A 19,496-nucleotide genomic window follows, 5' to 3' on the forward strand; every position below is an offset into this window, starting at 1 on the left:
GAGGTGGCGGCGCCGAGAGGAGGCGGCGGAGAGGGAGGAGGCGGAGAGGGCGGCGGCGGCGAGGGCGGCGGAGATGGCGGCGGCGGTGACGGAGGTGGGGGGGACGGCGGCGGCGGAGAGGGAGGAGGCGGAGAGGGCGGCGGCGGCGAGGGCGGCGGAGATGGCGGCGGCGGTGACGGAGGTGGGGGGGACGGCGGCGGTGGAGAGGGTGGCGGCGGCGAGGGCGGCGGCGGGGACGGCGGCGGGGACGGCGGTGGCGGGGACGGCGGCGGCGAGGGCGGAGGCGGAGATGGCGGCGGCGGTGAGGGCGGTGGAGGGCTCGGCGGCGGCGGAGACGGCGGCGGCGGGGACGGCGGTGGGGACGGCGGCGGCGGAGACGGCAGCGGCGGCGAGGGAGGTGGAGGGCTCGGCGGCGGCGGTGCAGGCGGCGGAGACGGCGGCGGTGGGGACGGCGGCGGCGGGGAGGGTGGCGGCGGGGAGGGTGGCGGCGAGGATGGCGGCGGGGACGGCGGTGGAGGTGAGGGCGGAGGCGAGGGCGGAGGTGGAGACGGCGGCGGCGGCGAGGGAGGCGGCGAGGATGGCGGCGGGGACGGCGGTGGAGGTGAGGGCGGCGGCGAGGGCGGAGGCGGAGACGGCGGCGGCGGGGACAGCGGCGGCGGAGAGGGCGGCGGTGGGGACGGCGGCGGCGGGGAGGGTGGCGGCGGCAAGGAAGGCGGCGGCGACGAAGGTGGCGGCGAGGGTGGTGGTGGCGAGGGCAGCGGTGAGGGTGGCGGCGGCGAGGGCGAGGCGGATGGCGGCGGCGGCGAGGGCGAAGCGGAGGGCGGCGGCGGCGAGGGCGAAGCGGAGGGCGGCGGCGGCGATGGTGAGGGCTGTTCTGGCGAGGGTGGAGGCGGCGGCGACGGCTCGGGCTGTTCTGGCGAGGGTGGAGGCGGCGGCGACGGCTCGGGCTGTTCTGGCGAGGGCGGAGGCGGCGGCGATGGCTCGGGCTGTTCTGGCGAGGGTGGAGGCGGCGGCGATGGCTCTGGCGAGGGAGGAGGCGGCGAGGGCACCACGCCGGACAGGCGCCGTCGCGGCGGTGGCAGCGGCGGCGGCGGCGGCGGCGGCGAGGGCTCAGGCGGCAGCGGCGGCGGCGGCGGCAGAGGCACGGGCGGTGCCCGAGGAGAGCCCGACGGCGGTTCAGGCGCAGGCCAGCGCCTGAAGAACGCGGTCGCCGCTGCCGCCGGCCGCTGGCTCGGCACAGCAGGCACAGCAGGCACAGCAGGCGCAATAGTCCCAGCTGGCACAGCGGCCGCTGCGAAGAGCAGCTGAGCCGCGCCGAGCGGAGCGGCGGCTACCATGGCGGAGCGGCGGTGCTACGCCGCCGCGAGGCAGCGCACGTAGTGGTGGCCCCTAACGAGCTTGGGCGACAGGTGGCTCGGTTGCGAGCGCGCGAGATGGCGCGCAGCGGGTGTCCGCGTTCAGCTAGGAGGCGCCTTCAACCAGCCTTCAACCAGGAGGGTACGCGCCAGAAAAGAGCGGTTTTTAGCGGGCTTCATTCCGGTTGCCCGTTTTGTCACAGGCTCCTTCGTGCAGATGTGAGGCCGCGCGCGCGGTGTGACGGCTCACGCGCCTGACCGCGAGGCGCGGAGGGGGGTGGTGCCCGCTGACCGAGCCCAAAGGGTGGGTCCTCACCCCGGCGGCCCGCGCACGCCGTCTGAGCCTAGCGCGGGGCACTTTTTTCTTTTCATAATCAGGCTGCTAATAACCCTCAAGGCCAATGGTTCTCACCCCGACCACGTCCTTTCGACTCGCCCGCGGCCTCGCCTCGACTGCCGCTGGCTCATCGCGCCCTCACCTGGTCGTACTCCTCCACGGCCTGCATGGCGAGCCGTCTGACATGGCTTTTCTCCACCGCCGCCTCCTCCAGGGCGGCCACGGGCGTCTGCACGTCCTGTCGGCGGCGACGGCCGGCGACCAGACGGACGGCATAGACGCCGCCGGCCTGCGCGTCGCGCGCGAGATCGAGGCGGCCTGCGACGCCATCGGACCGAGCGGCTCGCTCTCCGTCGTGGCGCACTCCAACGGAGGGCTCGTTGGCCGGTGGGCGCTGGGAGAGCTGCTCGAGCCCGCGACGGAGGCGCGAGGGCTGCTTGAGCGTTGGAGGCCGCAGCTCTTCCTCACGCTCGCCTCCCCGCACCTGGGCGTCTTCCCGTTCGGCCTCTTTTGGAGCGAGCGGCTCGTGCGCCGCGTCGCGAGCCTCGGCTACTTCGGCACCGCCGGCCGGCAGCTGGCGCTGCTCGACTCTGGCTCGGGCAACGGCGAGACCGCCGCCACGCCGCTGCTGCTCGCGCTGGCCGAGCCGCGAGGCCGCTACGTGAGCGCGCTGCGCCGGTTCGAGCGCCGCGTCGCCGTCGCCAACCGAACGAACGAGGTGCTCGTGCCGTACCCCTCGGCCGCGCTCCTCGCGCCCTCCGCGCCGCTGGCGGCCGCTCCTCGCCGCCGCGCCGGCGGCCGCTCCAACGTCGTGGGAGACGTGCTGCTACCCGCCCTTGACCCTCGCCCGCCGGCCGCTGCCGACGCGGAGGAGGAGGGCCCCGTGGGCGCCGCCGCGTCCACCCGCCGGCGCTCGTCGGTGCACGCTCGCATGCTGCGAGGCCTCCGCTCCGCGGGCGAGTGGCGGCGCGTCGACGTAGACTTTGGGCTGCGAGGAGCGCTGGGCTGGGCGCACTGGCTAGTCGCGGGCGTCTCGCTCCCGCTGCCCGAGCGCTCCGCCGCCCCGTCCTCCGACTTCCACTTCGCTGCCACCGCCAGCCCCGGCGTGGGTTCCGCACCTGCTGGTGGCGGCGCCGCGGAGCGGGGTGCGCACCGGTCGCCAAGACTGAAGGTGCGCTCTGCGGTGACGGCCGGGGTGCGCTGGGTGGTTAGCGCGGTGGGCCAGGCGGACGCGCTCGCTGAAATCGCAAACCTGGCGGTGCGCCACACTCTCGAGGCGGGGAAGAGTGCGAGCAGGGCGCCGCGGCCACTGCCGCCACCCAGTGCGGGTGGCTGAGATCGCCTGGGAGCCCGACCGAAGTTCTTTTTTTTTGCTACCCCTCGTATTTAAAAAGAATTTTACACGGGGACGTCATCGCGCATTCGGTCGAAGCTGGCCGGGCTTTCGCCTCGACGCCGTTCCGCTGCGGCTCTCGTTTCCGCGTCGTTTCCTCGACGACGCGATCCATGTTCCTCGTTGGCGCGGCGCAACTTGCCCTTGCTCCTTTCCTGCGCATCGCGCTGCCGGCTCACGACACGATCCATGTTCCTCGTTGGCGCGGAGCAATGCCTCTCCGTCTTTCGCCGCCGCGTCAGCAGCTAGGTGAATCCCAGAACGCCGTTGTTAGCCTGCGGCACAAGGTCGAGACCCTTTGCACACAGCTGCGGATCACCAAGGGAGCGACACTTGCCGAGACGGTCGACCGTGCGGTGCGGGAGCTCGGCATGGAGTCGAGCGTGGCTTCGCTAAACCTGATGCAGAAGGTGGACGCGTGCCTCGCCACCGTTGGCTTGGCACCCAGCGTTGTGCCAGGCGGAGGCGGCGGGCCGGCGGCGGCCAGCCCAGGAGGGTGGCCTGGGGACGGGGGCGGCAGCATCGGTGGCGGTGGTATCAGTGGCGGCGGCATCGGAGGCGGCGGCATCGGCGGCGCTCCTCGCGGGCCCGCTCCCATCGGCTACGGGCAGAGCTACGAGAGCTTCATGTTTGGCGACGTCGGTGGCGGAGGCATGCCGATCCGCGGCGGCGCTGCCCTCTCTGGTCGCCGAGGCAGGTTCAGCAACTGGGGCGGCTGGGGTGGCTGGGGCGGGTACGGCCGACAGTCGCCGTGGGAGGTAGCTTACAGCAGCGGCGGCGGCGGCGGCGGCGGCGGCGGCTACGGGTATGGGTACGGCGGCGGCGGCGGCGGCTCAAATTTCGGCGCCGTTCCCGGCTACGACCAAAGCGGCTGGGGCGGCAGGGGGTCGTGGGGCCCCAACGGTGGGTTTGGCGGGCTCCGCCGCGGCAGCGCCGCCGAGCGGGCGCTCGGGAGGGTGTCCGGAGACGCGCAGTGGGCATACCCCGCGACGGAGTCGCGGCAGGACGCGGTGCATGGGTACGGCGGCTACGGCGTCGCCTACGGCAGCAGCCCGGCCGGCGCTCGCGGCGCTCGCGGCGGCGGCGCAGGTGCCGGCACGTTTTATCCAGGCGCCGCCCGTCCCCCCCAGCCTCGGACGGCGCCGCAGCCGCAAAGGGCTGCGCCACAGCCGCGGGCGCCGCCACAGGCCGCGCCAGGGTCGCAGGCCGCGCCGGCGTCGCAGGCGTCGGCGGAGGCGCCTCAAGCCACCGCGGCGCAGGGATGCGGCGTGAGTGGCATGGGCGGGGCGGGCGGTGCTGGCGGCCCTCCCGGCATGTTGGGCGGCGTGGCGCAGGGCATGGCGAGAACGGGCGGCCCGCCGCTTGGCATGGGGGGCGGCTGGTGGCCGGGGATGGAGGGGGGAGGGCCACCGTTTGGGCTGGGCGGGCCACCCGCGGGTCTGATGATGGGCAGCCTGGTGGCGCGAGCCGCGCAGATGGCGGAGATGGAGGCCGAGATGGAGGCGGAGATGGAGGCGGCGGCGAAGGCGGTACGCTCGTCGCTGGCGCGCTCGGGACACGTCACCGACACGTCCACACGTCCACGGCACGTCCCGCAGGCGGCCCGCGAGGTTTCGCCGGCGGGCGGCCGAAGCGAGCTCGTCGACCAGCTGCTCGAGGAGAATAAGCGGCTGCAGGAGCCATTGGGTGGGGAGGGCCCGGCAGCGGCGCGGCCAGCCCCGCCGCCGCCGGCAGCGACGCCACCGCCGTCGGCACCACCAGCGGAGGCTGCATCGGAGGTTGCATCGGCGGCGACGGCGGCGGCGGGATCTCCGTCGGCGGCCGCCACCGCGCGCGCAAAGAGCGAGGCCTTCCAGCAGCAGGAGGCGGTGGGAGCGGCGGCGGCGGCGGCGGCGGCGGCCCGGGCGCAGGCGTTCGCCTCTGCGCAGCGTGCGGAGGCTGCCGCGGCCGCCGCTCGCGAGGCGGAGGAGGCGGCGGCGCGGGCGGGCGCGCCACCCGCCGGGAGGTACGGCGTGTCGTCGCCGTACCAGGGGCCTCCCGTCCTGCCCATCGACCGCGCGCGCGGCAGCCCGGGCGGCGGCGGCGGTCGCCAGAGCGACGCGGACGACCGGCGCGCCAACAGAACCAGACACGTCACCGCGAGCGGCCTGGTTGCGTTCGCCACCCCTCGGAAGCCACGATCCCCGCGCCATTCAAATTTGCCCCCCTCCGCCGTCCCCGCGCAGGTACCTGAACCGCGCCGCCCTCGCCTCTGGGCACAGCCGGCGCTCCGCCACGCTCGGCGCGGGCGGCGGGCGGCGGGATGACTGGCGCACGGGCCGAGGCGCGGCGGCAGGCTCGAGCTCAAGGCCGGTGGAGGGGGCATACGGCTGGCCAGAGGCCAAGCTGCGAGCGGCCCGAGCTCGTGCGGAGGGACGGGGGGGAGAGGGGAAAGGGGGAGGGGGAGGGGGGAGGGGAGGGGCGGGAGGAGGGCGGCGGGCGGCCGAGCGGGGTGCCGCTAAAAACGGCGTCACTCTCGGCCCGCGGGGACAGTGGAGCGGGACGGACGTGGGCTCGGAGTCGCCGCGGGCGGCCGAGGGCGGGGATGGAGGGGGAGAGGAGGAGGGGAAGAGGACCAGGGGGAGCTTTCGGGAGCGAAAGTGGTGGCAGGGGTTTTGACACGCGGCTCCGCGGTGTCCGCTCCAGGTTCTTCCATCCTATTTGCCCTCTTCTGTCTCGTCGTGGTCGACCCAGTGGCTAGTTCCATTTCACTGTGGCACAGCTCGCGTTACAAAACCTACTCTCCTAAGCTGTGAATCAGACGCACTTGCCTTCGGGGGCAAGTGCTCTCAGGGAACTGCCCCCAGCCCTCGATGGTACGCCGCAAGGCGATGTTGGGTGGGCTCGCGCACTGCTTAGCCCTAGGGGAGGTGTGTGTGTGAGGTGGTGGAATGGTAAAAGGTTTCAGGCCACAGGGGTGGGGGATTTGGGGGATGAGTCAGGAGCCAGCAGCCTTCCTACTGGACCTGAGTTCTCAGCTCTTCCGCCCGACGGGGTGGTCCCTTGGATTCGGGCCCCGCTCCCTTTTCCTGCGCCTGAGGTCTGTCCCTGTCATGAGTGTGTTGCGCGGAGATGCAGAGCTGGTTAGGCTGGAGCGCGGGCGGTGCGGTGGCAGGCGAGGGCAGCGCGGTAGGCGAGAGGCGGCCGCGGGGCTTCGAGTGGCGCGATAGGAGGGTAGGCTGGCTGTGGAGGGGCGCCGCGTGGCCTCGGCAAATGAGTAGTGAGCGGCCAGTATCGTGCGCATTGCAAATCGAGCCTGGGGCGTGGCCTAGTTGGTGCAGCGTTCGGGTCGGGGACGTTTTGGTCGTTGGTTCGAGCCCAGCTGGTGCAGTTCGTAGTCGCGCAGCGACGCGGGCGCGCGGGTGCGCGGCAGCCTCGGCAACCGAGGCGACAGTGGCGAGCAGGGGCGAGCAGGGGCGAGCAGGGGTCAGAGCAGTGCGGCGCGGCCGGATTTTTTCGATGGGCTCGGTCAGTGGGCGTGTCAGGAGGCGGCCGGCCGGGAGAAACTCGGCAGTAAAACTCCCGCGCCGGCCCAGGAGGTGGGAGTGTCACGGAGGCGGCCATTGGCGCGCGCTCCTTGTCTACGTGGGTCCGAGTTTTTCGACCGGCCCCGTCCGCTACGTGGTCCACGTCCAGCCCGAGCCTGGCTGTTCTCAACCCTATCTATCTGACTGCATTCGTGAATACCTAACTGAGGCGGCCAAGAAACAAGAAAAATATCCTCCAACTTGGGGCAAGGCGGGACAGTAGAATAAAAAGTCCGACCCCGATGGCGATCGCCTCACTGCCCCGGCCCCGCCAACGCCTCGACCTTCTTGGGCAGCAGCTGGTGCGACTGGTCCTCCCCGTGGCCTAGGCAGGCGTCTTCGCCCCTGCCCCAGCTCCAGACGGCACCGTCGGCGGCGATGGCGAAGCTGAGGCTATATCCAGCCGACACAGCAACGACGCGCTGCCCAGCCAACGCCTCGATCTTCTTTGGCTGCGGCTGGCGCTGCGCGTCGCCGTGGCCCAGCTTGCCAAAGTATCCACTACCCCAGCTCCAGACGGCGCCGTCGGCAGTGATGGCGATGCTGTGCTCACGTCCCGCCGACATAGCGACGACGCGCTGGCTCGCCAAAGCCTCGACCTTCTTGGGCAGCAGCTGGCGCTGCTCGTCGCCGTGGCCCAACCGCCCAAAGGTTCCATGGCCCCAGCTCCAAACGGCGCCGTCGGCGATGAGGGCGATGCTGTGCGCGTTTCCCGCCGAGACAGCGACGACGCGCAGGCCAGCGAGCGCCTCGATCTTCTTGGGAAGCAGCTGGTTCTGCGCGTCGCCGTGGCCCAACTCGCCAAAGCCTCCATTGCCCCAGCTCCAGAGGCTGCCGTCGGCGGTGATGGCGAGACTGTCGATCTCTCCGGCCGACACAGCGACAACGTGCCGCCCTGCGAACGCCACGATCTCCTTGGGCAGCGGCTGGTCCTGCGTGTCGCCGTGGCCCAGCTGGCCGTAGAATCCAAAGCCCCAGCTCCAGACGGCTCCGTCGGCGGTGAGGGCGAGATTGTGGCGCTCTCCCACCGACACAGCGACGACGCGCCGCCCAGCCAAGGCCTCGACCTTCTTGGGCAGCAGCTGGTCCTGCCGATCGCCGTGGCCCAACTGGCCGCAGTCTCCACAGCCCCAGCTCCAGACGGCACCGCCGGCGGTGAGGGCGAGGCTGTGGTGTCCTCCAGCCGACACGCTCACGGCGCGCTCGCCTCCCAGCGGAGAAGGGAGGCGCGTCGGCGTGTTGAGCTGCGTCACGCCCTCGCCGTGCCCGAGCAGGGCTGGAGCATAGGGCGGCGCTGAGCCGCACGACGAGAGCCGCCCCTCGCCGTCGATGAAGACGCTGTGCCGATAGCCTGCCACCGCCCTTGCCGGCAGGTTGGACTCGCACAGCAGCGCCGAATAGCACAGCCACCGCACGGCGCAGACCTCGCCCTCTGGCAGCGCCGGCAGCTCGAAGCCGCGCTCTTGCGCCCGCAAGCGGATGCCCTCCACCGCAAGCGAGGCGTGGAAGAGGAGCGAGACGGCCGCGACGCGAGCGATGTCGGCGGGGTCGCAGCGAGAGACGACGCGCACGAGGAGGTCCGTGGGGAGGTCGAGGAGGCGGGTGGGCGGCGGCGTGTCGGGCGAGGGCGCGGCGGTGGCGGCGGTGGCGAGGCGGCGCGAGCGGCGGCGCGGCGGGGTGGACATCGCGAGCAAAAGAATTTTAGAAGCAGGGGGTCGCAGCCCCATGTGGGCAGTCTGGATCGGGGGATGACATCCTGCCTCCTCAAAATTCTTCATTTTCACACCGCCGAATTCGCCGCTTCCATGTCCTCCCTTCCCTCCTCCTTCGACGTGGTCGTCATCGGCACGGGCCTCACCGAGTCGGTGCTTGCAGCTGCGTGTGCACGCGCGGGGAAGTCCGTGCTCCACCTCGACGCAAACCTCTTCTACGGCGCACGGCACGCCACCTTCTCGCTGCGCGACTTCTCTGCGTGGCTGCGGGGCGAGGCGGCCGCGGGCGAAGCCGCGCAACGCATGGACCCATCCGCTGGCGCACCTCCCGGAGACGAGGTGGCCCAACCCGACTCCTCGCAGCCACTGCGAGTGACGCACACTCCCCACGCACCACGCCTCGTCTCCTACATCTCCGGTGACGGCACCACCGAGCCGGGCGGCGTGGACGCAGCCGGGGACGCACCAGCCGGGGACGCACCGGCGACTGGCGCGCCAGGCGACGCCTCGGCGCCGCCGCCCGAGCTGCTCGACCGCTCCGCGCGCTTCAACATCGACCTCTCCCCGTCGCTGATCCGTGGCGGCGGGCCAATGGTGGACGCGATGCGCTCGTCGGGCGTCGCGTCGTACCTCGAGTTCCAGTCTATCGCGCTGCACGCCTACCAAGAGGCGGACGGCGAGGGCGAGGGCGAGGGCAGCGGTAGCGGTGGCGGCAGCAGTGGCAGTGGCGGCGGCGGTAGCAGCAGCGGCGGCGGTGGCGGCGGCGGTGGCGGCGCGACGCTTCGGCGCGTGCCTTGCAGTAAGGGCGACATCTTCACCTCGCCGATCCCGCTGCTGGAGAAGCGCAAGCTCATGAAGTTCCTGCAGTCGTGTGCCGCGCTGCAGCCCGTCCTCGAGCCCGACGCGCCGCCGCCCCCGGCGCAGGCGTCCGCAACCTAGAAGGTTCCGTGAAGGTTCCGTGAAGGTTCCTAGAAGGCGTCCGCAAACTCGCACCACCCCGACCGGCGGCCGCCGTTGGACCCGCCTTGCCTCTCGCTCCAGGCGGCCGCGGCGCCGGACGCGCCGCCGGTGCCGCCGCCGCAGATCGGCTCCTCGTTTGCTGGATTCTGCGAGGTGGGCGTATCGACGCCTCCTTTCCTCCCGCCTCCCCGCAGCACGCACGCACGCACGCGCGCACGCGCGCACGCACGCACGCACGCACGCACGCACGCACGCACGCACGCACAACGCAGAGCCTCTTTCCTGCAGGCGAGCCGGCTCTCGCCGGCCCTCCGCGACATGGCCGCCTACGCCATCGTGCACCACCCAGGCCCCTTCGCCGCGGGCGGCCACGCAGGCGGGCAAGCAGGTGGCGAGGACGCGGACGGCGGCGAGGGCGACGAGGGCGGCCTGACCGCTCGAGACGCAATTGTCGCCGTGTGCCGCCACCTCCGCTCCCTCGGCTGCTACGGGCCCACCGCGTACCTGCTGCCGCTCTACGGCGCGTCGGAGCTGCCGCAGGCCTTCTGCCGGCTCTGCGCGGTGTGGGGCGGCACCTACATGCTTGCGCAGCGTGCGCACGCCCTCCGCGTCGACGGCGGTCGCGCGGTGGCCGTAGAGGCGCACGGCGCCAGAACTCGCCCTCCACTCCCCTCCCCCCAGCCCTCGTCTGGCGAGGCGGTGGCCTCCCGTGCCACCCAGCCAACGCCTGCCCTCCCTCCGCCCCCTGCCGTAGGACGGCGCGGGGCGACGGATCGGGTGCGAGTGGGCGGTGCTCGGCTCGGAGGCGGCGCTGCCGGCCGAGGCCGGCGAGGGGGCCGGCGGCGGCGTGAGGGGCCGCGAGGTTGCGCGGTGCGTGGCGGTGCTCGACGGGCCTCTCCTTGGAGGCTCGCGCGCCCGCCGCAACTGCCCGCCGCCGCACTTGCACACCATCTGCTCTGCCGCCGCTTGCGCCGCCGTCGACGCCGCCATTGTACTGTGAGGTGGATGCTAACGCCCCCCCCCCCCCCTCCTGCCGCAGCAGGCTCGCCCGAGGAGCAACTCTCTTTCGCGACGCTGCTGCCGCCGGCAGGCGGTGCGCCCGTCTTTGCGCTGCAGCTCGACGCGTCGTGCTGCGCGTGTTCAACGTTTCAAAGTCACCAACAAGAGGAGAAAGAAGAGGACGGACATCAGTGATGACGAAACAGAAGCTAGCGCAGACGAGGGCAGGGCAGACCCGGGGACTGGGGAGCCGGAGCAGACGGCATCGGCCGCCGAGGGAACGTTGGGAAGAGGCACGAGGAGGGCGGCGACCTCAACCGACTATGGAGGACCCGTCACCAGACGACGCAGGGCGGACGACACGGGGAGGCGGAGCAGACGCGCAGGGCGAGACGAGGGAGGGAGCAGGATGTTGCGGAGATCAGCAGGAGGATGTACGACGAGATTAGGAGCAGCAGGGACCCGAGGGACCATGTGGAAGACGGCTAGTGCTAGTCCCCCATCGGGAGGACGACCCCGGCTAGTCGCCGACCACACCCACAAAGAACCCTGCACAAAGACCGCAGGGCGGGGACCTGTTCCTTTTTACCCATCTCCTAGTAGAGGTGTCCGTTTTATTTATTCAAAGTCACCATACCACCCCCTAGACCGACCGACCGACCGACCGACCGACCGACCGACCGAGTCCACAAGGTGACCCAAAGCGGCCGGTACGAGAGCCCAGCGCGCGCACAGCGCCTTAGCCCTGGGGGGTGCGCGGTCGTAGGGCCATAACACGGGTCTCCGAGGGTTAGCTAGCTCCGCGCTCCGGGTTTCCCAGAAAAGAATTTAAACAAAACAACTCCAGAAAAGAATTTAAACAAAGGAACTCTCTCTCACAGCAGACAGGCTCGACACAGGTGCGAACTGGCGCGTGCTAGTACTATCACCGGCACACCACCGGAGGCGGAGTGGCGGAGCCGCCTAAGCGACTCCGTTAAGAACGGCAATGCACTTAGCACCGTGCACAATGCCGCTGTCCCCGCACGCTAGCTCGTTCACCGTCTGCCACGCCACGGCGGTGTGGAGAACGACAGACAAGCGCTGCATCTGCAGCCCGTGCCAGAAAAGAATTTCTGGACGCGGGGAGCACGCCGACGCCGTCTGAAAACGGCCGCGTTGAGCACCTAGGGAGACGCCTCCCGGGCCGCAATGGCGGCTGGATCCAAGAGCGCCGAGAAGTTCTCCACCGCACGCCGCGAGCTGGTCAGCACCCTTGACCCTCAAGCACGCACGGGCGCCAGCGGCGTTTCGGAGTTGGAATGGGTGCAGGCATTTGCGCAGAGGCGCCTTGCTCCGGTTTACAAGACGAAGTCTGTGCGCGACCTGCGCGCCTTGCCCTTCGACAATGACGCACTGCGCGCTCTGTTCCACAGTGCGAGTGACAACTGCTTTGAGAGCGACCAGGTGTGGCGTCTCCTCAAGCAACTCACTAACCTCGCAAATCACCCACCACGTCTGACCGGCCTCGTGAAGTTCGAAGTTCGCTGGTTGGATGTTGGCCACGGCTTCTTGTACGACTGGGGAGAGCAGGCGGATTTGTCAAAGACTATCCGCTCCGTTGTGGTCTGGGAGAACGGGTCGGCACGCCTGCAGTTCGACACTGAGCAAATTCCCGGTGCCATTCGCGCATGCGTCATTGCCAAGCTCAAGTCCGCGAACGGAACAGAAAAGGAGACGCTCTCCAAGGTTGCCGATGAGATTGACGCCAGGAATGGCGCTGTCTCCGTGTCAGTCTCGACCTTTGCCGAGATTGGCATCGCAATGGCCAGTGTTGCGCAGCAGCAGCAGCAGCAGCCGCCGCAGCAGCGGCAGGCTCCGCAGCAGCGGCAGTCGACTACTTTTTACAAGGATCCTCGACTGTTTGTTGACGGACACGTGGACGACAGGGGCTTCTTCGGTCAGTTGGGCACCTTTCGTGAGCAGTGGATGCAGACCGTCCAGTGGGACCCCCTCCGCCGCCACCCGCGCGCCAATCCAACGACGCGAGAGCTTGGCGGCTACCAACAACCTCGTCGCGCCCACGATGGCAGCAAGGGCCGTGGCCGAGGTGGCAGCAGCAGTGGCCGTGGCCGAGGCGGCACTAGCGGCGGCCGAGGCGGCAGGAAGCGCAGCGGCAGAGGCGCAAGCACCAGCACCGGCAGCGTCAGCGTCAGCGTCGTACGCAACAAGAGGGGCACGGGGCAGCTTCGCGTCGAGGGCAAGCGTTCGGGAGCCGGCGATGACAACGAGGACAAGCGGAAGCTTGGTGTCGGGGATGACTCACAGCCCGGCGGGGTCGGCGAGGGCGGTGGGTGCGACGTCGATTATCGGGCGCGACGGGCGCAGCAGTCGACGACAATCAACGAGACAGCGGCTGGGCGCGATCTCGTCTGAGCGCCCCAGCGCCCGCACCTCCATCGAGCGTCGCAGGGCCAAGTTCGCTAGTGCCGCAGGCTCAATCAATGGGGGGGATGAGCAGGCAAGATAGTCTCAATGGTCTCAACGACGCTTTGAACGGCCTCGATATGTGCGGTTCGATTGGCCAGTATAAGGCGCGGGAGCAGGAGCGGGTGCAGCAACGCGAGCGAGACCGGCAGGAGCGGGAACGGCAGGAGCGAGAACGACGGGAGCAACGCGAGAGGGGACGGCAGGAGCGGGTGCGGCAGCGCGAGAGGGAGGGCTCGGCGTTCCTCAAGAGGCTTGGCGCCTTCCCGTCGGCCGAGGAACGCGCCCGGGCAAATTTGAAGAAGGAGGAGTTTTACGACGCCGGGCTGTTGCAGATTGGGTTGGACTTGCAGATTGGGTTGGACAGCGACACGCAGCGCTTCAAAGACTACCTCCGCGGAACCAAGATTAAGACCAAGAGAATCGATCGCGCTTGCGCGGCCAAATTCATTCGAGAGCATGTCAAGGCTGTCAAGCATCATCTCGCCGGCGGCAGCGCCACGCCACTGGAGAGCGAGGAGGCCATCCGCTACCTAATTGAACTCACGTGCCGCTGCCTGCGAATGCCAGTGGGGGTCTCCAAGGGCACCTTCACGCCGGAAGATCGCGTGGTCGAGGACTTACTCACCCCTTGGGAGTTCGAAATGCCTCCTGGCCTCGGGCAGCACATTCGCGAGGAGGTCTCTGAAGCTCTCCGCCGCCGGCAAAATCTTGCGCTCAAATTTCCATCGATGTGCTGGGAGGGGACGCTTTTGCCCAGGACTGCTCAATGGCACTCAGACGTAAATGCGGAGCCTCCCGCAGCAGGCACCGCGGTTGCCGAGGACGCTCTCGCCGTGGGGACGAGGTGCTGGTACCCCTCTTCGCAGGACGGCAGCAGGCTCTTGGTCGAGGTGCTCAAAGTGTACTACGACGACCCTCCTCCCTACTACTCCATCCGTATGCCAAACGGCTCCGAGCGCGACACCGTCCGCGAGAAGCTCGTCGTCGCGGAGTAGGGGACTCTCGCCACGATCGATGTAGGTGTAAACACTGTATGCTCTCTTTCCCCACCGACCGGGCGGTCCTCGTTGCAGCGAGAATGATGCGCCTCTCCCCCGCCCGCCGCCGAGCGCCGTCTCGAGACTCGAGTCTCGACGCTCCAGCTGGAACCGCCCACGTCGATGCCCTGGCGCCTGTGTTGTGGAAAGGGAGTTTTTGTGGTAAAGTTTTCTTTGTGCGCAAAAGAAATCGAAAGAAAACATAGAGAGAACCCAAGTGGAGGGATGGGAGGACAACAGAGACCGTTCCGCACCAGGTGCGCGTGAGCGGCAGCCCCCCGCTCGACCCCGCGCACGGCGCCCCCCTGCACGTGCAACGGCCTCACTGACTGTCCATCTCCGCCATCAGCCGCGCGTAGATGGCCGCCTGCCTCTCCTCGCCCGACAGCAGCTCCTCCTCCGCCGTCGGCAGGTTCGGGTCCCTCGCCGGCGTACCCGTCGGCGCAGATGGCGCCGCAGCGGCGGGCGCGGAGGGCGGTGCCGCGCGCTGCGCCTGGCCCTCGGCGGCGTTGGCCGAGGCGATCCACGCCGCCTTGGCCTCCTCCTCCTTTGAGAGCTCCTCGCACGCCACGCCGTCGCCCCCGTCGCAGTCCGCCTCCATCTCTACCATCAGCCGCGCGTAGATGGCCGCCTGCCTCTCCTCGCCAGAGAGCAGCTCCTCCTCCGCCGTCGGCACGTTCGGGTCCCTCGCCGGCGCCTGGCCGGATCTGGCCGGCGGCGCCTTGGCGGGCGGTGTGGCGACGGGTGGCGCAGCGACGGGCGCGGCGGCGACAGGGACGGCAGCCGCGGACGGGGGCGGCCTCGCTAAGTGCAGCGGCTGCGGCGGCGGAGGAGGGAGCGGCGAGGCTGGCGCCGCTGGGTCCCGGGTGCGCTGCTGCGCCTCGGCGAGGAGGCGCTTCCACTCCGCCTTGCCCGTGTCGTCCTCCGTAGTGACGGGAGTGGTGGTCGGCGCAGCGGCGGCGGCTGGCGTGGCGGGGGCAGCGGCCGGCACGGTGGGAGAGGCTGGAGAGGGACAGTCTCGAGCTGGCGGCCGCGGGTCTCGCAACACCGGCGGCGCCGCGTCGCGGGTCTCGCTGTCCACCGAAGTGCGACCGCTCGCGCTGGCGGCTGCCGGCCTGCCGCCTGCGGCGGCGCTGGCGGCGGCCAGCTCCGACCACGGCGCCGCGGGCAGCGACACCTCCACCCGCTGGCCGTGCCTGGTCTCGACGCCATCGTCCTCCGACCAGAAGTCGGGCCCGTAGTCGAAGCAGAGCTCCTCGCCCTCTGCCACGGCGTGCATGGCCACGAGCCACACGCGCGGCGCGCCGCCCACTCCCTTTGGCAGCACCTTGAGCGCTAGATTGGGCCTCGCATCGTGGTTGACGAAGCGGCACCAGCTGCTCACGGCCGGGTCCTCTGCATCCACAAACAAGTCGTCGTGCACCCGGACCACATAGTCGCCGGTGGCGCTCACGCCCCGCGCGCGCCGCGAGGCCAGCCACGCCTCGTCCTCGTCCGACCATCCCTCTCTTTCCCCACCGTATCGCGCCTTGTGCCGGGCTGCAGACAGAAGCTCGCCCGTGTAGTCGCCGACCGTCGCGTGCGCCCCGATCGGGCGCGTCGCGAAGGCGCCGAACCCCTTGCCCGGGGCCTCGCGGATCGACACGGAGAGGTCGGCGCCGCCGAGCAAGTCGGGCGTGAGAGCCAGCCCCCCCGCGCGCTCCGCCTCGTCGGCAGCCGCCGTGGCGCGCGCCGCCCCCTCCGCCTCCGCCGTTGCGCGAGCAGCCTCGTCAGCCGCGGCCCTGGCCCGCGCAGCCTCCCGCGTCGCCTCCTCCGCCGCGGCCTCCACACGCGCCGACACCTCAGCCGCAGCGCTGGCCCGATCACCCTCCTCGGCTGCTGCGCGAGCGTGCGCCTCCTCCGCCGCACGCTCCACAGCGACCCTCGCCTCTTCCTCCGCAGCGACCCTCGCCTGCTCCTCCGCCCTCGCCCCGGCCTGTGCCGTCTCGACCCAAGCGTACGCCGCCCTGGTCTCCTCCTCCTTGGAGAGCGCCTCGCACGCCACCTCGTCGCCCAAACCGCACTCCTCCTCCAGCCGCGCGACCGTCGCCAGCGCCTCGTCTGCCTTCCGCAGGAGCTTCCTCCAACCCAACAGAGACCCTTCAACCAATCCGGCCGCCGGCCGCGCCGCCTGCGCCTGTGCCCGCGCCTGCGCCCGCGTCTGTGCCTGCGCCCGCGTTTGCGCCGCCGCCCACCGCCGCGCCGCCTCCTCCGTGTCAGCCCGCCGCTGCGGCGGACCCTCGGCCTCGTACACGGAGACGCGCGTGGCAGTGGCCGGGAGTGCAGACGGAGACGAATCGCGCGTGGCGGCGTCCGAAATTGCTGCGGGGGCGGCATCGCGAGTCGCCTCCGGCGCGGGCGCTGCGCCGGTGCCGGTGCCGGTGACTTTTCGCAGGTAGGCGAGGGCCCGCTCTTCGAGGGTCTGAGCAGCCGGCGCGGGCTGTTGCACGTCGTTCTCCTCGGCGAGCAGCTGCCGCTCAGCTGGCAGTGGCGCCGGCACCGCCTCCGCCCGCGCCTGCAGCTTGGCCACCTCTGCCTTGTACCGCCCTGCGGCCGCCTCGGCCGCGACGCGCTTCGACTCCTCCTCCTCCGCCGTCGGCAGGTTCGGGCCCCTCGCCGGCGTATCGGGCGCTGCCGCCGCCTTGGCCTCCTCCTCCTTTGAGAGCTCCTCGCACGCCACGCCGTCGCCCCCGTCGCAGTCCGCCTCCATCTCCGCCATCAGCCGCGCGTAGATGGCCGCCTGCCTCTCCTCGCCCGACAGCAGCTCCTCCTCCGCCGTCGGCACGTTCGGGTCCCTCGCCGGCGTACCCGTCGGCGCAGATGGCGCCGCAGCGGCGGGCGCGGAGGGCGGTGCCGCGCGCTGCGCCTGGCCCTCGGCGGCGTTGGCCGAGGCGATCCACGCCGCCTTGGCCTCCTCCTCCTTTGAGAGCTCCTCGCACGCCACGCCGTCGCCCCCGTCGCAGTCCGCCTCCATCTCTACCATCAGCCGCGCGTAGATGGCCGCCTGCCTCTCCTCGCCAGAGAGCAGCTCCTCCTCCGCCGTCGGCACGTTCGGGTCCCTCGCCGGCGCCTGGCCGGATCTGGCCGGCGGCGCCTTGGCGGGCGGTGTGGCGACGGGTGGCGCAGCGACGGGCGCGGCGGCGACAGGGACGGCAGCCGCGGACGGGGGCGGCCTCGCTAAGTGCAGCGGCTGCGGCGGCGGAGGAGGGAGCGGCGAGGCTGGCGCCGCTGGGTCCCGGGTGCGCTGCTGCGCCTCGGCGAGGAGGCGCTTCCACTCCGCCTTGCCCGTGTCGTCCTCCGTAGTGACGGGAGTGGTGGTCGGCGCAGCGGCGGCGGCTGGCGTGGCGGGGGCAGCGGCCGGCACGGTGGGAGAGGCTGGAGAGGGACAGTCTCGAGCTGGCGGCCGCGGGTCTCGCAACACCGGCGGCGCCGCGTCGCGGGTCTCGCTGTCCACCGAAGTGCGACCGCTCGCGCTGGCGGCTGCCGGCCTGCCGCCTGCGGCGGCGCTGGCGGCGGCCAGCTCCGACCACGGCGCCGCGGGCAGCGACACCTCCACCCGCTGGCCGTGCCTGGTCTCGACGCCATCGTCCTCCGACCAGAAGTCGGGCCCGTAGTCGAAGCAGAGCTCCTCGCCCTCTGCCACGGCGTGCATGGCCACGAGCCACACGCGCGGCGCGCCGCCCACTCCCTTTGGCAGCACCTTGAGCGCTAGATTGGGCCTCGCATCGTGGTTGACGAAGCGGCACCAGCTGCTCACGGCCGGGTCCTCTGCATCCACAAACAAGTCGTCGTGCACCCGGACCACATAGTCGCCGGTGGCGCTCACGCCCCGCGCGCGCCGCGAGGCCAGCCACGCCTCGTCCTCGTCCGACCATCCCTCTCTTTCCCCACCGTATCGCGCCTTGTGCCGGGCTGCAGACAGAAGCTCGCCCGTGTAGTCGCCGACCGTCGCGTGCGCCCCGATCGGGCGCGTCGCGAAGGCGCCGAACCCCTTGCCCGGGGCCTCGCGGATCGACACGGAGAGGTCGGCGCCGCCGAGCAAGTCGGGCGTGAGAGCCAGCCCCCCCGCGCGCTCCGCCTCGTCGGCAGCCGCCGTGGCGCGCGCCGCCCCCTCCGCCTCCGCCGTTGCGCGAGCAGCCTCGTCAGCCGCGGCCCTGGCCCGCGCAGCCTCCCGCGTCGCCTCCTCCGCCGCGGCCTCCACAAGCGCCGACACCTCAGCCGCAGCGCTGGCCCGATCACCCTCCTCGGCTGCTGCGCGAGCGTGCGCCTCCTCCGCCGCACGCTCCACAGCGACCCTCGCCTCTTCCTCCGCAGCGACCCTCGCCTGCTCCTCCGCCCTCGCCCCGGCCTGTGCCGTCTCGACCCAAGCGTACGCCGCCCTGGTCTCCTCCTCCTTGGAGAGCGCCTCGCACGCCACCTCGTCGCCCAAACCGCACTCCTCCTCCAGCCGCGCGACCGTCGCCAGCGCCTCGTCTGCCTTCCGCAGGAGCTTCCTCCAACCCAACAGAGACCCTTCAACCAATCCGGCCGCCGGCCGCGCCGCCTGCGCCTGTGCCCGCGCCTGCGCCCGCGTCTGTGCCTGCGCCCGCGTTTGCGCCGCCGCCCACCGCCGCGCCGCCTCCTCCGTGTCAGCCCGCCGCTGCGGCGGACCCTCGGCCTCGTACACGGAGACGCGCGTGGCAGTGGCCGGGAGTGCAGACGGAGACGAATCGCGCGTGGCGGCGTCCGAAATTGCTGCGGGGGCGGCATCGCGAGTCGCCTCCGGCGCGGGCGCTGCGCCGGTGCCGGTGCCGGTGACTTTTCGCAGGTAGGCGAGGGCCCGCTCTTCGAGGGTCTGAGCAGCCGGCGCGGGCTGTTGCACGTCGTTCTCCTCGGCGAGCAGCTGCCGCTCAGCTGGCAGTGGCGCCGGCACCGCCTCCGCCCGCGCCTGCAGCTTGGCCACCTCTGCCTTGTACCGCCCTGCGGCCGCCTCGGCCGCGACGCGCTTCGACTCCTCCTCCTCCGCCGTCGGCAGGTTCGGGCCCCTCGCCGGCGTATCGGGCGCTGCCGCCGCCTTGGCCTCCTCCTCCTTTGAGAGCTCCTCGCACGCCACGCCGTCGCCCCCGTCGCAGTCCGCCTCCATCTCCGCCATCAGCCGCGCGTAGATGGCCGCCTGCCTCTCCTCGCCGGAGAGCAGCTCCTCCTCCGCCGTCGGCACGTTCGGGTCAAGACTGGCGCCGGGCTCTGCACCGCGGCGAGACAGGCTGGTGGCCGGCTGCAGGCCGGCTTCGCGCTTGTAGTCGTCCAAGAAATTCATCGTCGCAGGAGCTGTGGCCCCGGGCCGGGATAGCGTTGCACGAGTCGCTGTGGGGAGGACCACGCCACGCGAGGACAGGGCCAACATGGGCAACATGCAGCTCGAGAGGGTGCCTTCTCTGTGACCCAACCGACCGCGTGAGATAGAATGCTGACCTTTGTCGCCGAGGCTCGCCGTGGCGCCGGCGACTGAATTCTTTTTTCGTTTTGCTTTAAGGAGAGCTCAATTGGAAGAACGTTTGCAGAAAGAAAATGCCCTCCAGGAGCCTAGGTGGGAAAGAGACGAGGAGATGGAAGCAGCCCGAGGAAAGGAGCGACCAAACACGCATGGGAG

The 19,496-nt window shown here is 71.2% G+C and overlaps 4 protein-coding genes across 4 annotated transcripts in view; 2 read left to right on the plus strand and 2 right to left on the minus strand.

Annotated features, from left to right (window-relative positions):
* The window catches only part of EMIHUDRAFT_106757 (hypothetical protein), a gene marked incomplete at both ends in the record, with an annotated part of 7,158 nt that extends 5,821 nt beyond the window's left edge, over nt 1-1,337 (minus strand). The window contains one exon of the mRNA XM_005758884.1: nt 901-1,337. Coding sequence (XP_005758941.1) covers nt 901-1,337 — 437 coding nt within the window. The remainder of the gene's footprint in view (nt 1-900) is intronic.
* A 539-nt stretch (nt 1,338-1,876) lies between these two features.
* EMIHUDRAFT_218964 (hypothetical protein) lies at nt 1,877-5,880 on the plus strand (the record flags this gene model as incomplete). Its single annotated transcript, XM_005758885.1, has 8 exons — nt 1,877-2,410; nt 2,564-2,950; nt 3,394-3,537; nt 3,697-3,818; nt 3,954-4,095; nt 4,273-4,542; nt 4,684-4,771; nt 5,771-5,880. 8 exons carry the CDS (start codon nt 1,877-1,879, stop codon nt 5,878-5,880), a joined length of 1,797 nt encoding a protein of 598 aa, XP_005758942.1.
* A 2,576-nt stretch (nt 5,881-8,456) lies between these two features.
* On the plus strand, nt 8,457-9,977 carry EMIHUDRAFT_68690 (hypothetical protein; the record flags this gene model as incomplete). Its single annotated transcript, XM_005758886.1, has 5 exons — nt 8,457-8,781; nt 8,863-9,004; nt 9,089-9,229; nt 9,518-9,659; nt 9,747-9,977. Coding segments are annotated over 5 exons (981 nt in total), but the record flags the coding sequence as incomplete, so codon positions are not given.
* A 4,005-nt stretch (nt 9,978-13,982) lies between these two features.
* EMIHUDRAFT_465838 (hypothetical protein) lies at nt 13,983-19,163 on the minus strand (the record flags this gene model as incomplete). The annotated part of the gene is made up of 1 exon (XM_005758887.1): nt 13,983-19,163. One exon carries the CDS (start codon nt 19,161-19,163, stop codon nt 14,151-14,153), a length of 5,013 nt encoding a protein of 1,670 aa, XP_005758944.1. The 3' UTR covers nt 13,983-14,150.
* Between the last annotated feature and the right edge of the window lie 333 nt (nt 19,164-19,496).

The sequence above is a fragment of the Emiliania huxleyi genome (genome assembly GCF_000372725.1).
Source record: "Emiliania huxleyi CCMP1516 unplaced genomic scaffold EMIHUscaffold_83, whole genome shotgun sequence".
Taxonomy (NCBI): Eukaryota; Haptophyta; order Isochrysidales; family Noelaerhabdaceae; genus Emiliania; species Emiliania huxleyi.